Source organism: Corvus brachyrhynchos, unplaced genomic scaffold (genome assembly GCF_000691975.1).
Source record: "Corvus brachyrhynchos isolate BGI_N302 unplaced genomic scaffold, ASM69197v1 scaffold142, whole genome shotgun sequence".
NCBI lineage: Eukaryota > Metazoa > Chordata > Aves > Passeriformes > Corvidae > Corvus > Corvus brachyrhynchos.
The window spans coordinates 11,045,529-11,071,795 of NW_008237226.1; the positions used below are offsets into that span (position 1 = coordinate 11,045,529).

A 26,267-nucleotide genomic window follows, 5' to 3' on the forward strand; every position below is an offset into this window, starting at 1 on the left:
GTGTGAATCTGGGGCTGCTTGCCAGCGAAGCAGTGAGCTCTGCCAAGAGGGCCTGGACTGCGTTAAAAGGGGTTATTTACCAGAACAGGTAAGCATTTCTCTCTCCAAAATGGAGATATTCGTGGAAGTGAATATGGCCTGAGATCAATTTTAAATTGTATGGTAAACTTGCTCACAATCTCACATCCTCATTGTTAATCTGAGTCTAATACTAGAAAATAATTAATGCCAGGTTTAAAACATGGGTCAGCTCCTGCTTCAATAAACCCAGAGTCTAGAAACAGAGATCTGGATGAGGTAGGAAACTGGAACAGTGTGTGTGCCAGAGGTCAGCATGGTGACATCAAAGTTCCCAAGGTGGGCAGTGCTAGTCAGGAAGTGGTTTGGCCAAGGAAAGAGAATATTCTGATTCCAGAGTTACATAATTCCAAGGTATTGCTTGGTTTTCAGGGACTGGCAGTTGCTCATCATCCTTTGTGTCTTTGAACTTAATCCCTGATGAAATCTGATTTGTTTATTTACTGCATTGTAACCATTGATCACAAAAATACCTGCTTGAAGTGTTTATATGTAAAGAGAGAGTGCAGAAACTCTGAGAAGATTGCTAATATAAGAACACATAATGTAAGAGGACCTGTGAGATCTTTGAACTTAGTCTTCTGCAATCATAGGCGACACTAAGAACAACAAAGCTCGGTCTTCACGCTAATAGGTTTTTACACAGTGTAACAAAGCGGGGTTGTGATTCTTCCCCCTGCAGCCCTGGCATCCCTGAGGAGCCTGCCTCCTCCCTTTCCTATGCTTCTGGCAGATGAAACTCCTTACCTTACACTTGCCTCACTTGTTAGTAATCTCTAACTGCACTCTGCAACACTCTTCACTGAAGCTAATCTTGGTACTTAAAAACATGACAGTGCTAAAGACAACACGGATATTGCTTGAATTTTCAGCTCAATACAGACTACTGTAGTTTCAGATTCTCTCCACATTCCCAAGGATCAATTCAGATCCCTTTCTGGGCACATGAAATTTCCATCGTTAATTCCTTCTTCAAACACTTGTTGATATGCCTCTGGCAGATTTTGGCATACCAAGTGATTTTTTGCCCATTTACATTGTTTTTCCTACTTTGAAAATGATTAGTGGACACAGTTTCTACTTTCATCTTCTACTTTGGACAGAAAAGCCCAATTCAGCCATGTAAAAGCTTTGAAAATGTGACCCTTTGTGTCTGGTCCAAACTGTCTCTCCAGTGGTTTGGTTATTTCTGCAGACTTGAGCTGTTCTTCTCTGAAAGATTTCTTTCCTGATGGTGTCTTTCCAGTGCTCTTTTCAGGTTCTTTTCTATTAGCCTCCAGATTTAATAGACTTCATGATCTGAATGCCAGTAAGTGTAGGAGGGAAGGTGACGGTGCCGTATATGCCAGGTGTAGAGTAATTTCTTTTGTTCAGTATTGGGTCTAACTGCTGATATTTTCCAGGGACACCTCTGTGTCTATATGGTTGTATGCAACCAGTGGATAACTGCCAACAGAATCCTTCTTTTGAATGCAGACAGTCTCAATTCAGAGTGTACAGAAATAGCTGCCATAGCCCACTGGCTTTGTTTCTGCAGTGTTTTTGTAATGGAACTGCATTTTGGGCTGAGCAGGATATATGATGTAATGAACTTACTTGTGGAGCCTGATAAAGTTTCCCTGATATGAAAGAGGGTCCAAGCTCTGTTGCATGGTACTTAAGAATGAGGAGACAGAAAGGCTTAGGAGCCTGCTTCAGCCAAGCTTGGAATATAAAATGAAAGTTTTGTGGAAAAAAAGTTAAGGAAATGATCAAACATGGCCGTTATACTCACATCGCCTACAAAACTGTTAGCAGTGCTAACAGATGGAGTAATGCTTAGGATAGGTGTTGTATGTTTTACTCTTTCCTTTCTATTCTTTAAGGATTCATCAGCTCATGCTGATTTCTAAAAACATGCCTGCCATTTCTAAATATCCACCTGATATATCTAGATATTCAAACAAAGCTTACTTGTTTTAAAAAAAGCTCTATACTGGTAAATAAAGAGGTGGTTTTGATATATCAGGGAAAATCAAACTTTTTAGGTTTTGGCTCTTGCAAAAAGCCAGCTTCAAGTACAAATTAATAAGTTAATTAATAATTAGTACAAAGGGTCTGCATATAGTTTGTACAAAAGGTCTGCCTAAAGAATCTTGGGGTACTCAAAGGGCAAACCAAGATGCAGCTCTCACATATTGCAGCCTGGCAATTCCATACCTTTTACTATTATTCCTACTGCTATGGCCTGGAGCTATTTTTTTCTGTTTCAGGGAAGTGAATTGGTCATCAAAGCCTTAGGAATTAGGAAATTGATGAAACAAAACTTTAAACTACTCTTTGCTTCTCCTTATGTATTCCTGCACCCAAGCATGACCAAACAGAACTTCAGGGTTTTGTATTCTTCCTGGCCAAATGATAGATTACTTTAAACTGAAAATGACTGGTGATAAAGCAAATGCTATTTATCTGCATAACTCAAAGTATGGATTATTAAGGTTATTATATGGATTATTTTTCTAAAATCTGTAAAGCTTGATCTGTTGGTTGGCATTTTCATAAATGCACAGTTCGCCCCCAGGCACCTGAAAGAGTTACCAGATAGAGCTACCTATGAAGATGACAAAGTAAATGTGGTTCAAGGATTGCAAAAGTATCTGAAATATTATTTGTATTGTAATTGCTGTCTTTGTGCTAATCCATGATATGTATTTGATAGCAGTAAACTTTCTTTACACTTTGGCGTCTTTGGTAACCGAGTAGAGCTGGGACCCAGTCAGGTCCAACCAGCACTTCTCTGCACAGTTGATCACTGTGCAGAATGGACTGATTTATACTATTTGAAAACAAAACATAGTGCTATTGTTTCTAGCCAGAAGAAAATCTTCCAGCTGCAATCCCATATGGGCTTCTAAGGAAATAATGACATGAACAGCCCTATTCATTTTAGTTACCAAGACTCCAAAAGACTGGTGATATTTGCAATGTCTTTATCACTGACAGGCATTCACTGCTGATTGTAGTGGCAGGATCCCAGAAGTTTCGGGATTTGTAGCTTGCTTAAAATAGCACCACTGAGGGAGTATCCACACTGCCATTACTTCCCACTGTGTGCTTGGATCAAAGTTGATTTTATCTAGCTAGTGAGTAGCAATGCAGCAGTAGCAACCTGGAGGACAATATATGATGGCTACTGAACTATTAACTTCACAAAGGAAGCTCCTTGGGTGGGCTTCACTTGACCTAGTTTAAAATAGACCCAGGCAGGCTTAAGAAAGGAGTTTTGTCTGCAGTACAGATGTCTCCTGTCAACGGTGGTTGAACTTCCTCATCTTTAGAGAGGAGAGATTGGTATTGATATCGCTCATTTTTGTCCACCTTGACACAGTTGCTATTCCTCAGGATGCATGCCTGCACACCCAGCTATGGTCGCTTATGTGGGGAAGCAGAGGAGCTTCATGACTCTCAGCATAGTTCAAAGAGAATATAGTTACTACAGTGCAAGGAGAAACATTCAGCCCAAACAATTTTTTTACCATTTTGTCCTTGGAGAAAATGTGTGGAAGGTGGACAAAAAAGCACGTGGGTGAATTTGAAAATACAGTTTGCTTTTTATATTTATCAATTGCAGGGCAAAAATTACTATGCAGCAACTGAACACTTCTTTCTGCTAATGCAGCCCTACTTAAAGAATGTACAATTAAAACTAGCTAATTAAAATGCAGCTGATTCTATAAAAAACTTACTTAGGGAACTCTTACTGCTAATCTGCATAACCGTTTTTTATTTACTATTTTATTTGAAATTAATGTTACGCTAGTAAACGCAGCTGTGTTTTATGGTTTTCCCCTATAAACCTTAAAATGTGTAAGATGGTTAGACGTAATAACACCAGAAAAATAAAGATAATAGAGTGCACACTTTGGTTCCAGTGCCGCTTCAGCAAAGTTTTGTTTGGAGTGCCCAGCTGCGTATACAGACACAGTGGAATTTGGTTTGTGAGGAACCTTCAAAAATCACACAAATAACTAGCATTTTTTTAATGAATAATACACAGACATGCACCTGCTTCTGAGACTCCATAGATTAGTCTTGCATCCAATAGAAAAGCCCCTTGGAATTCAATTACATGGCTGGAAAACAGAAAACAAAATCATGACTATACATTTAGAACTGATACCAGCAACATATTAACCAGTTCTTGGGCTGAGCTTTTCCTGAGGATTAGACTGTTTCAGTTTGTTTTATGTCCCTGTGGCTTATTGAATATTTATATTATTCTATTCTATTCTTTCAGCTGGAGCCTCTCCCAGAAGATATTGTGCACCAAATCCCCAATATGAATGCAATAGCTTCTTTAAAAAAGACCACTGAAATTCAAAGTATGTTTCTCAGTTTGAGTTGGTGGGTTTCTGGGCTTGGGGTTATTTTTTATTATTAATTAATGTCATAGACATTATTGTTTCAGAGAAAAGAGTGGGAAAATGTTTTATGTATAAGTTGACATGCTGTGTCTAATATTTATATCTATGCTTTTATTTTTGCTTCTTCAACAGCTCTTTGTTTCTGCCATGTATTTAGCCTTGAAAAAGTAACCCATTAAAATTATTTAAACATTTCTGATTATTCCCAAATATCCTGAATATTCCCAAATCTTTTCATTCCAGAGCAGCTTGGATGAAATAGATGTTTGTCAGTGAGGGACAGGAACAGACAGGTAAATTAGAGCTCTAACAAATAGTTTGTTCAGATTCTGGTTTTGCAGCCCTTTACAAGGTACTCACTTTGAGATTCATAGGAGCTTGAGGTAAAGCTGAAAAGCTCAGAATGGCCACTGATCCATGGAACAGTGCTAAAAAATACATTATGTTATTGTTTCTGAGACAGAGGGTACATTATTGCTTCACTTGTGTGCTCTGACCCCAGCCATTAGCTACCCAGATGCTTTAGGGCATTTGCTCATTGAAGAACTTTATGCTATCAATTGCTTTAATCCAACTGAGCACACTTCCCTTAAGTTCTCTAATCTTCTGCTCTCTGCCATTCTACTGAGGCAGTGGGAGCTTCCTGACTTCTACTGTTTGCTGTCTCCTTAAGAATAACAAATGAATAACAAATGTTTTCCTTTATTTGAGATGAACCACAAATGACTGGGATTCATCTACATAAAATAAATGGAGTTTTTAGAAGGGACATCATGCCTAATTCACTGTTCATGCAGTACTCTCAATCAGATTTTAGTTGCAAAGTGGCAAAGAAAATTCATTGTAGGTATATAATTCATCCTGCATATCCAACAGACATCGAGATATGCAAATGCTGCAATTAAATCAGCTGTATATAATATATTCCATTAAATCCTTTTTTGCTGACTGGTATGTTCTCAGGTAGCTCATGAGTTAAAATTCCCTGTTAATAATCTGTTAATGATCTGGAAGGAGTCAGCAAGTCAAGGAGATTCATGTACTGTGCAAGATAGAACAGATTTGTAAATGATGATAAGGGCAGAATGCTACACACAGACCAGAGACACAAGGAAAGGAGATGCAATTCTGTTTGAACTAAAACATGTATGTAATGGAAAATGGATCTGAAACCAAAAAATGGTGAATTGAGAAACAGACAAACAGAAGACTAGGAATACACACAAATGGTGGCTGTTGAGAGAGAAGGTGTGGATTTAGGAACAAATATATAGTGTAAGTCTGAAAACATAGTCCAGAGATCTGCAGAATGACTTAATTTTGCCACAATTAGGTTTCAGCTGAACTGGTACAGTCATGCAGTCCACTGGGCTGTTCTTCTGAAACCTAAGTCAGGCTGCTCAGGGTTTGGAGTTATTTACATAGAACATTCTGCCTTTCCTTGCAGTTACTACCTAAAAAGTTATGTATACCTCATTTTGTCTGGAGAGAGACCAAGTATTAGAAAGAAGTGTGTTTGGATGATAGAAAGGAGCCCCGAGGAAGTTCAGTGCAGCTTTGTGATGCATATTTAGGTCTAAGAGAAGCAAGTACCTGTTCAATATTTTAGAGAGTTATGCAGGCTGGAGAGCATTAGGCTGTTGAGTAGCATCTCAAGAGGTACTGAGAAAGCCTGATTTGTTTGGATCATTGCTTGCATGCATATCGGTTTCGTATTTCCATGATCCAACTTTCATAATGAACATTAGCAATATTTTATACCAAATAAGCCCCCTCCTCTGTGCATTTTGCAAAACCTTGAAGCTACAATACTTAGAAACTAAGAGACAACTTTTTTCTAACTAGAATAGAATTTCTATACATGTTTTGTATTGACAGTGATCCAAAGCTCCTTTAGAAATGTAATACTTTTGGAATTAGTAGTTCCCAAACCTACGTAATAGGCTACTTCTAAACAATCCTGTTCACTAGCAGAATACCAACCCCAAACACCTTTTTCAAGCAAGCCATGATATGGCATATCCAAATCTATCTATGAAAGGTAATTACAAATGCCTACAGCAGTGACAGAAACATTCCCTTTTATTATTTCCTGGTAATAGTCAGTGCTCCCACAAATCGTTGAGGGAGACTTAAGCACATTTTCATGCTGAAAGCCAAAGTATACCTAGAAGACTGATTTGGTTTCATTTCTTTTTTCCTTGCAATCCATGATTGCTCAAGTTTTGTATGAATGAAACCAGCAGTATGCTTCATTCTTTCCCTTGAGCTCCACCAAGTTCTTCTCAATGAATGTAGCAGAACTGGTGGAATTTCACATTCCATTAGAGCACAGTAGAAATGGCATTTTCAGAGATGGGAGCAGTTTGAGGCTGATGACTTTTGACTTCTTTTAACTATGAATCCACAGCATGCATCCTAACAAAGCTCCTTTGCAGCTGCATGCTGTGATTGCCTGTCCATTCTGTAACACTTAGCCTGCAAATCTTTGGGCTGAACACTCATTCAAGGCCTGTATGTTTCATGTACAACAAATAAATGTTGTGCTGGATAAAAAGAGTCTTGCAAAGGCGTTCTGCTTACCCCAGGTATTTGTAAAGTACAGTTTTCTGATTTTAAAGAAAAACTTGTAATTGCTTTTTCACAGCATCACAGAGATTTCTTTGCATGAGGTACCTCCTGCTACCTGGATGCTGTTCCTATTTGGGATTGCTGAAACATTTCCCCCCACAAACCACAAACACCCTGCCCTGTAGTTCTGTTCTCCAGGACCCTCCACTGCAGTATATGGGCTGCCACCTGCCTCCTGGCCTGACTGCTCTCTCTATCGCTGAAGCACCTCTCAAAACACAGCCCTCAATGCAGGGAAACAAGGAAAATCACCAATCGCTTGGGAGCGAAGGGCAGTTAAATGGGCACAGAAAGCCCACTAATGTGCTTGAATTGGCCCTGAGTTTTAATGTTACAAGAAAGTCAGGATTCAGGGGGCAGCTGGTGTGCAAGCCTGTGTGTGAATGAATGAATGTGATGTAGCAATCCTCAGTGATGCTGTTTTATTGTTGCTGCAGGAGAGCAACACAGTGGTAGCTGGGTACTAATATTTTATTTTATGAATAAAAGCCCTTGAAAACTCCAGCAGTGAACATGGGTTCATTTCTTTTATAGGCAAGAGGGGGTATTATTCCCATGCCAACAGATTTGATTTTCTTGCACATCTGTTTCTGCAACAAAAACCCCACCCACTCTGTGAACATTTAGCTCATAAATTATAGGGTTTGAATTGGGTGTATATTGCAAAGACTGACTTTTGCACATAGGATCTGTGAGAACATTGTGGAATGCTCATATAACTTTTTTGTTTGTTTTTAGTGTGTTTTTTAATGAATAGAGAATATGGTCTCTGAGCACAGTAATAATAGAGAATATTTTTGTCTTGTTTTTATAAAATTTGCCAGGCTCCAATCATTGAGCCTACTGTTATGTACATAACTTTTTTAGCTCTGTCTTTCATGTTTTGGAGCAAAGCCAACCTCCTAACACTTAATCTCAACTTTGTAGGATACTTAATACACTTTACGTTTTATCCCCAGAAGGTCCCCGTTATTTAAAGATTCTGCTAACTACTCAAACGTGCACACTATTAGAGTTCAAAGAAACACTCTGGCCATGCTCACTGCTTGTTCTTGAAGATTGACTTGGGCTTTCATCTTGCAATGATGTTTTTGAATAAAGACATTTTCAGGCTTTATTGACAGCTGCTTTCTCACTGGAGGGAAAAGTTCATCTTTCCAAAAGCCTGAAACTGTGTTGAGAGCTGTGTTACCAAAGAGGGAGTTTTCAGCAGCCTTTCTGCAGCACAGGCAGCACCACTGCTGGCCTGGCCTCCCAGCTGTCAAAGCCTCCAGCTACCCTCTGGATAATCACCTCAGCTCAGCCTGCTGCCCAGCTGCCAAAATCCTCCTTTTAGTCCTTGGAAAGGTCCCCTACTTGATCCCCTCTCTTCCACAGCTGTTGAAACCCTCTGTCTAATTCCCAGATAAGTACCCTGATCCAACCTCTGCAGCAGCTGCTGAAAGCTTCTTGCTAAACACTGAGTAAGCTCTGGTCCAGAGCTCCCAGACTTCCCAAAGCTCCTAATTCCCAGGTGTCATCCACCTGGCAATTAGGGAGTGCTCAGTGTTTTACTGAACTGTAAGAAATATATATGTAAATTCATACTTGTTCATGTGGTTACCAATAATCAACTGTTTCTTAATACCCCTGCAGTAGCAGATCATTTTATATGTTTAAGATGAGTCACCTGCCATTATTTTTTGCCTTTCTTGATGAGCTTTTTCTGTTGCAGGCAGAAATCTGCAAATACTCATGCTTTTAATCCACTGCTGTATTTTTACACAGCAAACCATAAAGCTCTACTCCTTATGATACCTGGCAGCTTTCCAGCAACAGCCAGTTCATATATGAAAGTTTTAAATAAATTATTGTTCTAGTATACGCCCTGAGGTTGGAGGAGAAAGAACATCCAGGACTAACAAACCTGATTATTCTGGCAACACCACTTCAGTCCGAGCTGAAATTTCTGACTTCTTTCCTTTTCAGGTCGGTGCTGTGTGAGCACTTTGTACAACAATGTACATTTTTCTACATTTCGCTGTCTTTGCATCAACTGCATGCCATATCAGAGCTTCTAGTTCTGCTCTGAACTCCCATCACCTTGGGTAGATAAAGCCAATTGCCTGCCTGACAATCTGTGTTCATTAGTCTGTGTGTTACTCCTCCAGTTTATTACCTTCTGGGGAAGGGTGTGACACAGCTCTTGGAATGAAAGCGCTTTCCAACTTGGCATTCTTAGGTTCAGAAATAGACCTCTTCACTGCAGTCTGAAATTTCAACTGTACTGCTTACACCACAGTGATTTTAAATTATAATCACTGAGGGTTGAACTAAGTGATTACTGTTCTTGTACCACCATGCTAGCTAAAATTCCCATAAATTATTATGTGTGTTTTCCTTAGGCAAGTACTGGAAGTCAGTGGAGCCATACTCTGTGCCAGTGGATTGTGCTCTGGCTGAGTCTCAGAAGCAGGAGAGGGAGGAGACAGAAACAGTATCTGCTATGGCCTCTCTTTCAGTGGATGTTGAGCAGTGTATTCCTCAGGAAGGCAGCAGGTAAGTGCATGAAATTATTGTAGAGAACAAGGCTTTCACTCTGGCCAAGTGAAATGAAGAAGAAAGGAAGACTAAGAGTTGTTTCAAAATTATCTGCTAATTGAGATACCTGGAATTTTTATCCCTGGATTTGAGTTCTCTCACTTAGCCACTGGAAGCAGAGATGTTCTATGCTAGCAGTTTTTTGGGTGTTTTTTTTGGTATCTCTATGTCTGTACTAAAGTTCATGATTAGTACAAGAACCTTGTTTTCATCCCATGTCTAATGCTTGCTACTGCATAAAAAGTGCAATATCCATATGAAGTAAATAGACATGGTAAAGTGTAATCAACCATATTCTTCTCATTAGAAACTTTTCAAATCTGTTTTAGTTTTAATTTTCTAGGAAGGTGTTTAACAAAGGATGGACTTAAATCATTATTAAATTATATTAGGTGTTAAAAGTTACTTCCCTGGAAGAAATGGAGCAGTGCCAGTATAAAACTTAAAGCAATCCTGGTCAGGGTTAGGGCAAACATTTTCTATGTGCCAAGATGAAGGTACACCAGCAAAGAATGAGAATGTTGTTTTTTCCAACTTGTCATCTGCTTTTTACATTGATGAAGATTGCTTTCAACTTCCAAATTGAGAAAATGATGCAGTAAGTGCTGTTGTGTGTTTTGCCAATTAAACATGAAAAAAACTTAATAGCCACTTCATACTCTGTTATCTATGGTCAGAAAAGCCACTGCAGAAGTTTTTGGAGTTTCCCGTTTTTTTTTGTTTTGAGGACAAACATTCCTGCTCTTTGCCAGTAGAGAAAGACACAGAATGTAGTGGAATCATTTGGGTTCCATTGATGCCTTTTCCTGGTCTTAAAATCAATTCTCAAACACAGTTAGAAGGGGAAAAGGGGTTTTACCTCGGTATTTATTTTAAGGATCCTTAGGTGCACCACGTCCAGGTGGAATGCACCCCAATGCACACCACAATGCCTCCCCCAAAAGATCTGGTATAACATTATAGGTCTTACTAATTAGCATATCTATCAAAGATTCCCCAATGAGAGGCTCGAGTGAGCCCCCCTCCCCGAGGAACCTTTCCCCCCTGGACGGTTCTATCTTAGTTTACAGAATGTGTTCTGGAGAGGAACTTGGTGTTTGGGGCATTCTGTTCCCTAACTACAAAGCTTCTAAAATGTTTAGTCTCCTAGCTTGACAAATAAGTCTAAGAATATAGGCTAAAAACACTAAGAATACAGAAGTTATAAAAGGTATAAAGAAAAGGCAAAAAATCATCATGGCATCACCATCATATACAGAAAACGGGAGGGAGGAGGTAAGATGAAAAAGTCTTAGAAGGAGAATCAGCAGCTCGTCAGGCTGTGGAACAACAGTAGAGAAAGGAGGGAGCTGTGGGTAGGGACAGCAGTAGTGGGAGTGGAGCCAGAAAGATCCATGGCTCTTACATTGTGACTGCTTCTTATTTGCTTTGGTCCCTTCCTCCTATGTTGGGTCTTTTAATCAGAACTGAGCTGATAGGCACCCAGGGGACTAGTGCCATGCTCAAAGCTATGGATGTGTTTGGGAGTGAACAGCCCTCGCAGCAGTGGGAATACTCATCTGTCAAAGAGTTGAGGCATGGCTCAAAGGAACACACAGGGAGTAGGGCTAGCTAGTAAAGTTCACAGTATTTTCATAATTACCTTTCCAATTGTAATTATATTTTAATATGCCATGGCTATTCTTGTGCCAGTTTTATTGCAGACAACTTCATAAAAGCTTAGAAAAGAATCCATGATGAACACAAGATGTATTTTAGATTTGTGACTGTGCTAATCAGTCCTCAGATAAGGAATAATGTCATTTTTCATATAAATTTCTGACAGTTACAAGACACTTCTGCTAGCTAGGGACAGAAAAATTCCTACTTGTGTGTGCATATCTCTGAAATAGAAATAATTTTAGTTAAAGTATTGTAAATAATGCAATCAAGTAAAGTAAAGCTATAAATTGTCTGGAAAAGGGCATGGTTAATTTTGTATATTTTTACATTGCTGAGAATAACCAAAAATTTTATTTGTTATGTGCCTCCAGTCAAAACTACAGCTATCAAGAGCAACTGCTGCTCCTACATTATTTGAACAAAATAACCCTTTGACTAACACTGCACTTAATTATTGTACTTATTGCCTACCAAGTGATAACCTGTGACAGTTTCCACTCATTCTGAAAACAAAATTTCAGGGCAGGGCTGAGAAACATGGAAAAAAATGGATATGCTGAAATGTACACAAGTGGAATTCATGTGGCTGCCAGATTCATTACACTTCATCAGTTCTGGACTCTTGTAGAGATGAATCCGTTGTGATGAATTGTTTTGTGGAAAAATGACTTCGTTTGGAATATCTTCTGTGGTGCTGCAGACATTTGTCAGCGGCACAAAAAAAAGCCTACGCACGCATGCGTCCTGGAGGCTGTTTCCACATTCATAATCCTCAAAGAAGTCACATGAAGCCAAGTTGCCATCAGAGAGGGACAGGACAAGAAAAATGCTGTCCCAGTGGACCAAAATTGATAGGTTTTCTGAGGCGTCTAAGCATCATTTTCTTTGTTTGCTTTCTGATGAATGTAAGGAACAATATGGAATAAAAAATGGTCCCCCTGAAAGTTGGATTTTGAGGGTCCTGACTGCACTTTGAGTGTGAGTGAAAATCCATCATGGAATGTCCAGAGACTGAGTCTGTGACATTGCACACTTTGAGTTCTGCATAATTTACTTCATTTCACATAAGCATGCCATCCATTTCATAGGTACATACCAACACAGGCAGCAGTAACGTGGAGATGAGTTCAGCTTTACTTTTTCACGTTTTTTAATGTTTGTTGTAATAAAGGACCATGTATGCAATACCCCTTCTCCAGCCACTTCCTATGGCAAACAGAGGGCAGAAGGGATGTGAGGAGTCATATGGGGTCTCAAGCTCTCTTAGAAGGTGTGCCCTTCCTCCTATTGTTGTAGATGGGGTCATCTCCTGAGGACCTGTTGCAAGCTTTTGCATTGAGTGTTCATTTGGGAAAGTTGTGACAGGTAGGGTGGGAGCAGAACAGGAAGCACCGTGGCTGACAGGGCAGTCTGAAGGGTTCCTTCATTACACCAGGAGTCAATTTGCTTCCTCTTAATTCCCACCACGGCCAGCCAGGCTGATAGTTCTGGCCTGCAACTCTAAGCCTGTTTCACTGATTCAATGGCAGAGATCCTGTCGACTTCAGCTCTGGATGGTCAGGCCTCCAGATGAAGAGCAGCAGCAAGAGTCTCTTTGCGGGAAACTCTGGCCAGTTATGTTGGAGGATATATTGGTGTTGGAGTGAGATGACTCACTTTAAACTCAGATTTTGGGTAAAGCAGCTCTTTTCCTGGCCAACTCATATCTGACTCATTTACCACTGATGGATAAAATGCTCCTGGCTAAGGCTCATATTAAGTATTTTTCTTTCTTTCTTCCCTCTTTTTTTCTTTTCTTCAAGTGACAGTGCCGATTATTTTTTTACTTGATTTTTTCTGGCAGAGTAAATGAAGGAAAACGTGAAAAACTGCTATGCTTTTGGTGTTTTATTTTACCAAAGCATAACTCTGCATTTTAAGGTCCAATTGAATCTTGATTATAGACTTTAGAAGAGTACAGATATAGAAAAAAGAGTTTGTGGATGGGAAAGGAAACATGTATGGTGCTAACAGGGATTTAAATAGAGATGCAATTAAAGGAACAGGCATGCCCTATAAAACATTTCTAACTACCAGAATTTTTGTGTGTTGATAACTGTTTATTCCCTATGTGAGATTCAGATTTAGCTGATTAGAATTTTGCTTTAGCCAGACATCTGTTTCAGAAATCGTGCTGTGAAAATATTCAGTACACTGCTGTCCCTGATACGTTGGAGCTTCTGTATGTTTCTTCTTAAAATGGAAAAAGAAAAGGGTGTGGAGGGAGATCTCTTGCACTTACTATTTTTACAGGAAGCAGTAAATCTCGAGAATGACATTTATCAGAATTTGATGTTATGGCTCTGGTTCAGCCAAGCATAGATTTTACTCAAACAGAAATGAAAACAAAGTATAATTTTTACTCTTTGTGTTACGGAGTTACCAGCTGCAGTTTCAGTCAAATTGCATTATATTATATACTAGAGCAAATGGTTGGATCACGGTGGGTACCATCTAGGGTCACTTGCTGTATTTGTCTATCAACTAGAAAGCCTCTCTTGGCATTTCACTATTTGGAAATCTGCCTCAGCTGTGCTGAGTACACAGCACCTACCTGGCCATACCCCACAGGACTTGCAATCACATCCAGGCTCAGGAGCTGCAGAACAGCTTTTCCAGGTCAGCCTGCACCCTTATCTTGCCCACCTTCTTCCCATCCCCTGGTGGTGGGTGCATAAGGAAGAGAAAGGAGTAGAGAAGGTTGAGAGCCAGCCTTTCCCTGGTGAGTTGATAGATCTCAACTGCTGTATCCGACCCATCATGTGTGAAAGCCTTGAGGATACACACAGGCATAAACTTTTCAAAACCTTTTTGAACCAGCTTACACCTCTGGCACTTGGGTAGTGAATCCCACAGCCTCATCAGGCATTGCACTTCTTTTACTTACTAACCAATAAAATCACTGGGGAACCTCTAGGTCCTGTATTGTGAGAAAGAAAACCACCTCTTTTCTTACTCATAATCTTTGCTCTGTTTTTGGTTTTAAAGGCTTGATCTTCTCAAGACTCTGTGTTCCTCCTGGTATGAAAATAATTTGTTACTTTTGATGATTTTTGCCCCTCTCTGTGCTTTTTGTAGTTTCTTTGAGATGGAGTAAGAGCTGCATGAAGAACTCCAGGTGCTGGGCACATTGTGGATTTACGCAGTAGATTAATATTGGGGATGTTTTGTTTCTGTGGCTCCCTGCTCCTCTGTCATTAACTCCAAGCTCTCAGTCATAGCCATCACTGCTAAAAGAGTTAAAGCTGTCCTCCCTTGTTTTGTGTATTCTGTGTTTGTGTTAGTTTGCCTTCTGTTCCATACAGTAATGCTGTTACGGGCTTTAGAGCTGACTAGTATTGGCAATTTGGAGTCATCAGCAAACATGATCACTTAATTCTACTAGTAGTCTGCCTAGTCTTTTTTGAGAGGCTCTGGAGAATTCCTCCATGGTGAAAATTCACCAATATTACTATGCATTTCCTGCTTTTGATGTATTGTTAATCCATGAAAGGACCTTCTCCCAACAACCTAGTCTTCTAAGCACTTGGATAAAATTGTTGGAAGACCTTCTTTTCACAGGGATATTACTTGATTCCTCTTCCCCAATTTCCTTCAGAAACTTCTAATAAATTTGAAAGGCTTTCCATCTTCGTAAGTGTTGAGACCTAACTCTTACCCAAATGAGTGTTACTTAAATGCCTACTAATTCCATCACTGATTATAGCTGCTTTCAATTTTGCCATACAGGCTTACTGTACCTCCTGTGGTTTCCAAAAGGGGAACTGCATTTCTTGCCTTCTCTACCTCTTGCAGAGTTAAGCTGTAGAATATGCTCAATAACAATTTCTTTAACAATATCCTAATCATATTCTCCTGGAACTTAGCAGACAAATATCATCTGCTCTTAGAAATTTGGCAGTGTTTGGTATATCAGTTTGTTCTAGCACTGATTCAGTTTAGGATAGTTCATCTGCAAGTAATAAAATCTCACTGATGCTTCTCTAGTGAACCCAGATATAAATAGTTCATTTTGCTTTTGTGGTCTACCTTCCTTGATGCTCCTTTTCTGCTTTGATCATTTCCTCTGATGTATTTTGAAAGATCTTTTTATTATTAGCTTTTATACTTTTAATATGTTGCTCTTCAGACTTTCCTTTAGTTTGCTTCATTGAGGTTTTACATTTAACTTGCCAGAGTTTATATTTTATTCAGTTTGCCTTGTTTGGACATGACTTCCTCATTTGAGAGTATACATGTAGTTACCTTATTCTGTTCTTAAACTAGGATGGTTTTTACTTTTAGTTCCTTTCTCTTTGATCCATACAAAGTCCATTTTTACACTTACTCAGGATGTCTTATATAATGTCTTTAGACACTCCCCAAATCACCTTCATGATATAGAAATGTACCTCTTTTTCCCCAGCTCTTTGCTACCAGAGGATCACTTTTCAATTACAGCGATCTTCCCTGAGAGAAGCTGAGTTAAATTAGGAACAGATTATGGCATACAACAGCCATACCATGCCATATCTTTTGTTCAGCAGTTTCTATGACTTGGAAACATACCTTGAATTTTTATTTTTGTGTATGTGATAATGTAGCTAAAAGGAATCTCTGTAATTCTCATTTAAAAAATAAGGTAAGAGAAACATATTCTTTTTTGAATGATGTACTGTTTATCTACATTCTTAAATAATAACTTTTTTTAAATTGTCGATATTAGTTACTTTCAATAATTTTCTCATAAATAACATTTATTCTCAATTGCCACAAACAATATTTAAGATGTCACGTGTTTTGCCAGATTTTATCTATATGGTAGGATTTTTGCCTCATCTGTTTATTTTGTTTGAAGATTTAAACAGCACCATTTTGTTTAGCGTTGACTGCAAAGAGATTATTTCATTCTGCCATAGACAGAATTCTACATATAGAGAGTACTCTTCACAGCACAGCAAAGTAAAGTGAATGCAGGAGGGCTCAGCTCCTAGGAACTTGCAGTTTAAATGAGCCACAGTGAAACCTTAGAGAAACATCACAGTTGTGGTTCTGTAATCATTACAATCTCAATTGGTGTCTTTCTTAGTTTGCTGACTGCATGGAATTGGTTTAGATCAGACCTGCGCTCACAGCTGCATCTCGAGGAACTGCTCAGAGCATACAAAATGGGATGGGGGGTTCTGTCTGTTTTATGTTCTTATGCCAACTTCCTGTCAGCTACAGGAAGACTGACTGAACTGACGTAACTAACAGTGACAAAGCTGAAGTAACACAAATTTGGCCTGTCAGATTCTGCCCCCTCGATTTTTATTTTGACAACTTTTGATTTTGTCCGAATTGGTATATATTGATTCTCTGCTCAGTGTTATGGGATTTATAGTGTTTTTCTCTCTGTCCTTTGGCCCCAAAACAGTACTGGCTCTCACACAAAAATCTGGCCTGAGCCGTTATCTCATAAAAATAAGTGTTTTTAATGATAAACCACTGGATAAATCCAGTGAGTTCTCTGACACTAATAAAATGAAATTAAAGCATACACATAAGTCTTCAAAAGGAGACTGAAGAAGGCTGTGAGAGTACCCACACTGAGAGACAACAGCTGGATTGCCATGGCCCTCTAACCCTATCTCCCTTTCCTAAAAAGGACCTTGCATCTGGCACTTACATATAAAAATTATTATTGGTGCATATGCTCTGACTGGTGCAGAATGTTGGCCTGGTGTTGGAATATATTGGAATATATTAGAATATAGCACTCAAGATCAGTGAGGGCCACTCCTGGCCCTCAGAAGCACCTTTGTCAGTGAAAAATTTCCCAGTGAAAAAAGTCCTAAATAAGATCCTCAATTGTACTATGGTTGTGAGAATGTCAGTCCCAGAAGTCAAGTGCATGTGAGCATGTACTGGTTCCCTAGGTTCTTATAAATAGTCCAAACCCCTACTCTCATTTCCAGAGGTTTTCCAGAGCTTCACTCCTTCCTGATCTGCCAATCTCCAGTTGAAATCTGTTGACACATCCTTTCTCATTTGCTTACTCCCAGCAGAACCTGAAAACTGAGCTGTTATCTGCTTCCTAATTATCCTATTTCCAGACAGACCCATAAGGTTCTGGATGTTTAACAAGGGCTTACTGACCCTCTGTGTTATGCCAGAGATTTTCAGGTCTCCCACAAGTGGCCGGAGAAAGTGGAAGTGTGTGGTCAGCACAACAGCAACACACACCATCAGAGCGAATTCCTCCCCTGGTGTGTGATCCTTTATTACACCTGAGGACCTCAGCAGCAGGCTGGGCTTCGTCTCACCCTGGCTGCCACTGTGTGCTCTCTGCTGCGAGCCAGAACAAAGCAAGAGGGGGCAAAGATGGAATGCAAGAGGGCTTCACCTCTCAGGAATGAGGGAGCCGCAGTGGTTACTGTACATAGGAAACATTCTCCACCATGTGGTGAGGAACTAAAGGTTTGAGATTTATAGATTGATCATCTTTTAGAGTCATCACCCTTTGGAAGTGGTTAGTCTGAAAAACATCATCTTTTTGATATGTCATTCACCTGACATATTTTTCAACATACTAGCTGTGATCATTCCAGATCATAAAGGAATAACCTGTATAAAATAATTTAAAGACATACTGCTGATTTTTTCATTGGGAAAGACATTAATAAATTCCAGATTCATTTAAAATTCTCTGGCTTCCTTGCTGAATAAACTATCAAAAGACCAAGCAAGTCCCCATTAATTACTTTTTTTTCCATGGGATCTCATGAATTTTTACTTTCTGAGGAATGCTTTACTGAAGCCAATTATTATACTGGCTTACAAGAATTAACTGGTAAACATCTCGTTTATTAATTTACATTTATTTTTCTCCCCTCATTTCAAAATTGCTTGAAGTTACTATTTTAAAATAGTTCTTAAGGCCGACAGACTGAGATGAAAAATGGTTTCTGTACAAATTCTTTTCCCTTCAATAGTGAGGTCTCTCCATGGTCTCAGAAGCTTCCCATTTTATATTTGCCGTCGTATTCCTCAGGTGTAGTAGCTTGTCAGATACAAGGAATTGCAAGACTTGATGTCAGCTCAGCCCATGTGTCCTCATAATTTTCTTTTTGGTTGTCTTAGGGAGCTCATCTTGCCTAAGCTGATAATTTCCCAGAGGTTTTCAAATAAAATATATACATATAATATGATTTGATATAGTTGATAGATACTTTTCTTTGACAGCAATCTGGTGATCAGGTTAAGAATTTAGTCTCAAAAGTTGCAGGCAGGCAGGCAATGTGTTTATGAAAACACAAAATCAAAAACTAGGGGACTGGAGAAGAACCTCAGAGGAAACACTACTTGGCTACTAGTGAACCATTTTGCTTTAATGGTATGGGTCTGCTTGAAAAAATAAATGCATGTATTTTTAGTTGCAAAAGCTTGTACAATGAAAGTATCACAGCTATTTTTTTCCCTAAATTATTTGATTCTGTTGACACAAAGCATGTACATTTCTGGACAAAATGTTATAAAATATTCTGACATATTTTAATATAAACAGGAACATTTTCGGTGATTGCTTGGATCTAAAATGTTTTTCCACTTGACATTTGTTTATACTTCCTAGGAAAGAAACTCTATTTATGGATAGCTGAATAACACAAATAAACATGTGAGAGAGCTGAAAAATCAGCTTTGATTATGCATGAAAATCTACAATGTCATTGTGTACTCTTGTGCCGTATTCTGATTGCCTGTTTATTTTTACAGAGCTGCTGGTGAGCCCATGGAAGAAGAGCCAGCCTTGTGAAGTGCCAAGTCCTCTCTGATATTTCCTGTGGGTGACATCATTGTGTATCCCCCAAAGCACCCTCAGACATGTCTTGTCTGCTTCTTGGGTGGCACAGATCAGATGGAACATAAACACTGGGCACAAAACTCTGAATAGCAGCTTCACTTGTTCTTTGGATGGACTTGAAAGAGCCCGAAAGATTCCTTAAACGTAACCGCTACAATTCTAGAGTTACAGTAAAATGGGCTTGGGAGAAAGAGCCTAGAGCATGCTTTTTTTATGCTGTTTGACCCACTCACTAACACAAATTGTGAAATAGAGTATTGCAAAATTCTACATGATAGATTATAGATATGAGAATTGCAACAGCCAGCAACATACTCTGTGAACTCCATGAATCACTTTCTGACACTTTTTACTGGGTAATTTTTTTCATACTGTGTCAAATTGTTAATAGAATTTGTTTTCTTTGCTCCGTGTAATGAAGAAAAAAACCCCACCCTTCTTTTACGTGCCATTTTTTAACCTCCTGTAATGAATTCTTAGCTGAATAAGTGAAAAGTGTTTAAATTATGATGAGGGATTTTAGCTAAAGGAAAAGCACTTCTTATTGTACTATAAATCCCCCAAAGTACTGTGCTTGGTGGTGCTTTATTTTCTCTTCCCTATACCTGGCCATCCCTCCCCATTTCATGTAATCTTTTCTATCATAAAAACACATTCATGATTCTCTAAAATGAGCGATCTTTTGCCTTTAAGAAAAAGTGCTGTACCCTCTGTAGTTGACAGTAGCTCTCACCATATGTGCAGCAGAGATCAAGTATGGATAGTTTTTCAACGTGTTTTTGGTTTGTTCTGAAATGTTTCTGCGTTCCGACTCCAAAGCAGCGACCTGCAGTAACTGCGTGCAGCTCATTTGAAGCTCAGGTGTTTCTGTGGAGGTTGTGTGGGAGTGTTTTTTACAGGTCATGATGTGAATACGAACTGATTCTTTTATGTAGTCCTGCACCAAGGGAACTGATGTTGCTTAAGAAGCTTCAAAGGGTTTAGGCTTTTTTTTAGATCCCCAAAGTGCAGCAAGATCTCCCTGCAATGTGACTTTAGCTGTTTAATTCCATGTTTGAGAACGTAACATAGAGTTGTGCCTTTAGCTGAAAATGAACGCTTAAACTGTTACACGTGTTGCCTTACTGTCAGAGAGAGAGATGGGGCATGTATGTAAGATGTTCAAATGAACAAAACTCTGCTACAGTAACTTTTATTTTGTTTACAACTTTCTCACCTAATGAACCCCGGGAGATACCTTGAAGTATTCAGCTTGCAGTATTTGATAGCTTGCTCAGCTTTTAAAAGCAAGTGATGTTAATTTTTTATATATTTTCCAAATTCAAGAAAAAAAAAAAAAGATATATATTAAAGCCATAAGTGAAGACTGTCATGCTTTTTATTCTGAAATCTGAAAGGAACCTTAATTAAAACAAGATTTTGGGGAAGGCCATGATATGAAAGATATGGAACAATATGGTTTCAGTTATAGGCAGACTCAAACCTGTAAATCAAAGATGAAAGATTTCCCTCAAATAGAATTATATAATTCTCTTTTGTTATGCAGTCAGACTATATTTTTCATGCATTTGGGTTTGTTTACGATTAGCATTTTAATTTTAAAGACTTTTATTACTTATACCAAAGCTCTCCACTACAAGTTAGAAATATGAGGCATGCTTTGAAAAGGGAAAGCTAAAAAAAGGGATGTCATTTCCTATAATGTGAAGTAAACTTTTATTCTGAAAGGTTTACTCTAAAATGAATGTATGCCCCTTAAAAAGGGAAATAAAATTCTGACCCTCAGAAAGTGAAATAAAATTCTACCCCCCATTTACAAGCCAAAACCATGCTTGTTTTAGTAATGCAGAGAGTCCCAGCAGGCTAAATTAATTCCTGGTGTAAACCACCTCGCCTGACTTTGGGCTGTTCTGAAGGGGTTGTTCACATGACTAAAGCAATCAGGAGTTCCTCCTGCATTTTCAGCAGACTTGTGACGGCAATCTTGCTTGCCATTTACTACGATTTTGTTATGGTCATCAAAGAAATTTCCCTTCAAGGAAACCAAGGGCTATAGCTGATGAGTTGGGTAATTTGTAGAGCTTTTCACATTTTGAAATAATGGCTGCAAAATTTCATTTGAGTGCATAGTGACATCATTTTAAAATTAACCCTAAAATTTGTTTGTGTCCTTCGCATGCATGAAATTGTATATGAATTGCAATCTGAAGTGTGAGTTACAAGCTTTTGCAATCAAAGTCTGTATTCTGGGGTGCAAATCAGCTAAAGATGCCTTTTGTAGCTGGAAATGCTTTTAAAACGCCAGAATCATTTGAATTAAACCACATTATAAAGTCACACATACATTTGTACAGATGTAGTCCCAGACAGATATCTAGACATGCTATTGGCTGAAGTTGGGATCATTTGGATAAATAAGTGTGCTAATAAACTGCACACAGATTGTGTCCAGAACTCTGTTCCGACTGAAGTCAGTAGCAGTCCTCTTTGATTTCAATGGGAGATGGATCAGGCCCTGCTTTCCTTTTCCCCTTTAAGTCAAGAATGCCATTGCTTTTTGATTATGTCATTCCAAGGCATCTTATGGCCCTCTGGGAAATGATTGAGGCTTATGGTGAATATCAACACTTCCTTCAAAGCAGACCTGGGCTTTCTGAGAGGGCAGTTTCACTTGCTGCTGTTTTCTTCTCACAGTATTTTTTATTACCATCAATAGCTCCCCATGGACTAGAGTTAAAATATCTTCCAGCATTTTTAGTCATACTTCCAGGGAAATATTCACATAGACACTCTTTAAAATGCCCAGTTTTAACTGGATTCAACAACAGATTCCAAGAATTTCAGAAAGATGCATGAATTGCGTGTTTCAAATGTAAAAATTCAGATTTTTGAGGGGACATCAGAGTCTCTTGTCTCCCACAGACCTTTCCCACTAGGCTAGAGAGATTGACACCTCTGAAAATTCAGTCCCAGATATTTCAAGTTGGCTGCCAAAATATCTGTGTCTGAGCTTAGATTGCATCTGAAACTGAGCTGAAATGCATGAACAAGGGTGGTCTCTTCGTGTGATTCCATGGGGAAGGTGAAGCTGAGGAGGCAGCAGGGAGCACTTGGAGCCAGGGTGACCCTCTGCCTGGTGCTGGTGGCACAAGGGCTGCAGGCAGACAAAAGGACATCCCACAGTACCTCCACCCCAGGCTGCCATTGCCACTGGCAGCAAATCTTTGCCTCACGGGGAAATCCTGCAGTAATTTGCACTCTGCCCCTGTGCCAAAGGCACCAACTTACCAGAACAAGAGATGCCTCAGCAGCAAGTTTCACTAACATGCTTACTCCAGTTCATTTTCTTCTCTAGCATTAGGAACTAAGAATCAAGCTCAGTGGGGTCTTTCTTGTATTACTATGCTTTTCTCGTACTTTTCTTGTATTCCTAGGTCCTTCAGTTCATAGTACAAACTGAAAACTAAAAAGAGACATGACTCAGGATATCAAGAAAAGAATGATTTTTATCCAGCTTAAGGCTCTTACCTGGGCTGGAGTAAGAACAGTGATAAATAGCAAATCTAACAACTGCTGAAACCTAAGAGTCTTGCTCTTCATTTTTGGACTCTGTGGAGGAATTCTGCATATGCTCATTTGGTTTTAATATAATTTGCAGCTTGATTATATGATCTCTTTTCAGGCAACATTTCTAGCGGGTAATCAAAGTTCACAAGAATTTTGGCAGTGTAAAGATGACAGAATTATTCCCTTTTTTAATCATGTACCTTTCTAATTTTACTTTCACTGCAAATCAAGCAACTAATTCCAAGCAAGTGAATCTGAGAAAAGTAAAATCATTAAGCTATCTTAAATAAACATCATAAAAGAAATGGAAAACATTGTGCAAATAAAGATGGCTATGCCTTTACTTTGCAAAAAAGTCAACAACATGCTGCAGGCTGAATATAAGTGGCAAAATGAACCCCTCTCTAGAGTACGTGGTATTTTAATTGGTGTATTATCCAAGTTCAGCCTCTCTGAAAAGATGAGAGTCACAACGGAGATGAAATATTAGAAAGGTTTTGCTGCAGCCAACACCAGAGATCCTGTAGAGAACAAGAATGTAGAGACTGACTAATTTTTGTAGACAGACAGCAGGACACTTTCGGGGCAATGTGTCTGGGACAAAGAATTAGAGGGAACTTTTCCAAAGGCACTGATGGCTGTAAGACAACTAACTCCTATTAGCTTGCAGGGGCAAGGAGGTGCTCAGCAAACATTTATTCTTTGGGAAATATCCCCCCTGTCCCACCAGCATGCCCACATGCATGCAGATGTGAACCTGGCTGGGCTATTTTCTCTCCTAAGCAGCAGCAGCAGCAGCAGCAGCCGTGTGTGCTGCCCTGATGTGTGTTCTGTGCATTTGTCTGAGAAGTTCTCAGCCCCTAGAAGACACTTCATAACATGACTGATAGGGGAATTTTTTTTTCTCAATAGTGGCCTTTCCAGAAGCGTAGCAGTGCATGGTTGTTTTATTTTTAAAGGTCACAATAGAGCTTTGTGAACCATTGTTCTTTTTTTTTTTACAGACTCCATATGGAAGTAAAACAGAATATGTACCTGGGGAGGGGGGGTATGGTGTGTGGAACCTGCCAGGAAAGAATCACTCTTAAATCAGGTTTCTGCTACTTGCTTTTCATCCTGGATTTGAAGGAGTATGGGTTCTAAATTTTCATTTAAGATCTTTCTTTGTCATGTCATTTGCTTTGTTTTTGTACCTGTAATTGAATTCACCCTTGTAACACATAGAAAACTATCTTAAAAAAAGTCTGTCTTTTCTGACAGATTCCCCTGCCCTTCGTGTGGGAATGAGAATAGCTTATCTTTGTCACTTCTCGCAACAATTAAATGCTTCATTTTTGTAACGGATCCAAACTGCAGCAGTATTTTAAGAGTACTATTTAGCTGGCTGTCTGCTGACTGTTAAAAAAAGAAATTGTGAAACTTACATGCCTCTCTAACCTCAAAAGAGACCCATTTTGATTTTAACAATGTCATTTTTTCACTTGATCCAAAAGGGTTTTGTCCCATGACATCTTGTTACCAACCCAGTTCTAATCACTAGTAAATCACACACTACAAAGAGTGAAGACCAAAAAGGACAGACGTTCCAGCAGCTCTCAGTTATGTCTCTTCTGCACAGTCCTTCATTCTGCTCTAGTGCCATTCTCTGTCGTTCAGCATATTAGCATAGATGATAGCAAAATATAAATTGTTCTGCACCATCCAAGATACTTCTCTTTGGATGTCAATTAGCACACTGTGAGTTGGGCTGTCATTTGTAAGGGCTGTGATTTATAATAAAGACAGGCTTCTGTGGGGGTGGTCTAAAGACAAGTGATGCAAGCAGTGGCACTGGCACTGTGCAGTGAGAGTGATTCTGTGCCAAGGTCTCCACACATTACCCCCTTCCGATGGTATGCCTGCATGGCCAGAGGCACATTTGCAGTAGCAGAGCCATAGGACATCCTGATTCAAAGGCCACTTAAATCCCTCCTTTATTACCTTTGGGTAATATTTGGGAGGCAGCTAGAGCAGGAAACTGAACTTTGCGCTCAGCCACACAAAACTAAGAAAAGCCCAGTAACAGAGCTGAGCTTCCCCACACATACCTTTTTCTGATATAAAGTGCCAGCTCTGCTCCTAGAAAAGTCTGTCTGAGAGAATATTGACTGTGATGGATCTATTCTATTGGCTTCACGAGTGTGTATACGTCATGTGTTAGGGGAACAGGTTCATACTCATGTCTCTTGCTGCTTAGTTTACTGCTGTTTTAAATTTCATGATTGGCTTAATATTCCAAGTTAGGATGCAGTAGGAAAGCGTAAAGCAATACCTGGTGAGGTCATAACTAAGGCTTTCAAAGCAAGCTTACTGCCATGGGTTTTTACAAGACTGACTTTTTGGTCTATGGATGCACAGCTGAAATGTCTATTTTTTTTCTTGGAAAATTGATGTTGCTATCTGTTTCCATGATAAAAACCAGTCCTTTTGCTCAGAGCTCTGAAAGTTTATCTGTAATTTGTCTTTCCAGGCAGAGCAGATTCTAATGGATAAAGCATCAGTGGGACTGACCCAAAGGGCAACATTTTTAAAGGTCAATAGTAATATTTCCATAAGAGTAAAAGGAACCATCGTTATTATTCCTGATACATTTTTGTATCTGAAAGTATCCAATGAGTAATGTTAAGTAATATCGTGCTCCAGAACTTTGTTGATTATAGATATATGAGCATTGGATTGGCGTGAAATAGTCTTCAACCAAGATGTTAAAATCCCTTTTGTTTTGTGTTTTGTATAATTCTTTGGCTATAGTCTTGTCCTAGTGTTAATAAAAGCTATTTGAAGTAAGCTCTTTCAATATTCTGAGGGTTTTTTTTTTTTGCTTGTTTTATTTTTAATCAGTGCTAAAAAGAAGTGGAGCTTTGAACATGCCACCCTGCTTGGATCATAGAATTCTGACTGTTAAAATATAAAGGGGGAAGCATGGTGAAGCTGGAGTGCATAAAAAAGGAACCACAAATATTAATGTAAAAGTAATGTTACATAGCAGGCTAAAACACACACAAAGCAGAGCATTGCAGAGCTCCGGCTCTAACACCAAGCTCATATTCTATAGTTCCTTTGGCTCATTGTCCTGAGGCGTTGCAGAACACATAATTCTCCTCCCAGTGAAGCAATTTAAATAGTACATGCACTGTTTTGAAAGCTGTAAGGCCCCTACTTTGTGGGCGGTGGGGAATACCCAGCACTCTGCAGCAATGCTCTGGACCATGGTATTGCTCCAGCACTGCTGCTGTAAAACTCAGAGTTGTTACCTTAATAGAACAGACCTGTTGTGAGAAAGGCACCCACAAAAGCAGTGGAGTGAGGAAGGAGTGTTTGCTGGGAGCACATTTTGATCACTTGCACATTGTCAAAAGTAGCTCACAGATTGAAATTGCTTCTGTGTGTGGACCTTCGTGCACCTGAGCTTGAAAACTGAGCAGAGAGGAGGGTAGCTGGGAAGT

The 26,267-nt window shown here is 39.2% G+C and overlaps 1 protein-coding gene across 1 annotated transcript in view; it reads left to right on the forward strand.

The window, feature by feature from the left end:
- The window catches only part of HDAC9 (histone deacetylase 9), a 278,578-nt gene extending 252,966 nt beyond the window's left edge, over window positions 1-25,612 (forward strand). The window contains exons 24-26 of the mRNA XM_008629959.2: window positions 4,355-4,439; window positions 9,497-9,650; window positions 19,128-25,612. Coding sequence (XP_008628181.2) covers window positions 4,355-4,439; window positions 9,497-9,650; window positions 19,128-19,167 — 279 coding nt within the window. The 3' untranslated portion in view covers window positions 19,168-25,612. The remainder of the gene's footprint in view (window positions 1-4,354; window positions 4,440-9,496; window positions 9,651-19,127) is intronic.
- The last annotated feature ends 655 nt before the right edge of the window (window positions 25,613-26,267 follow it).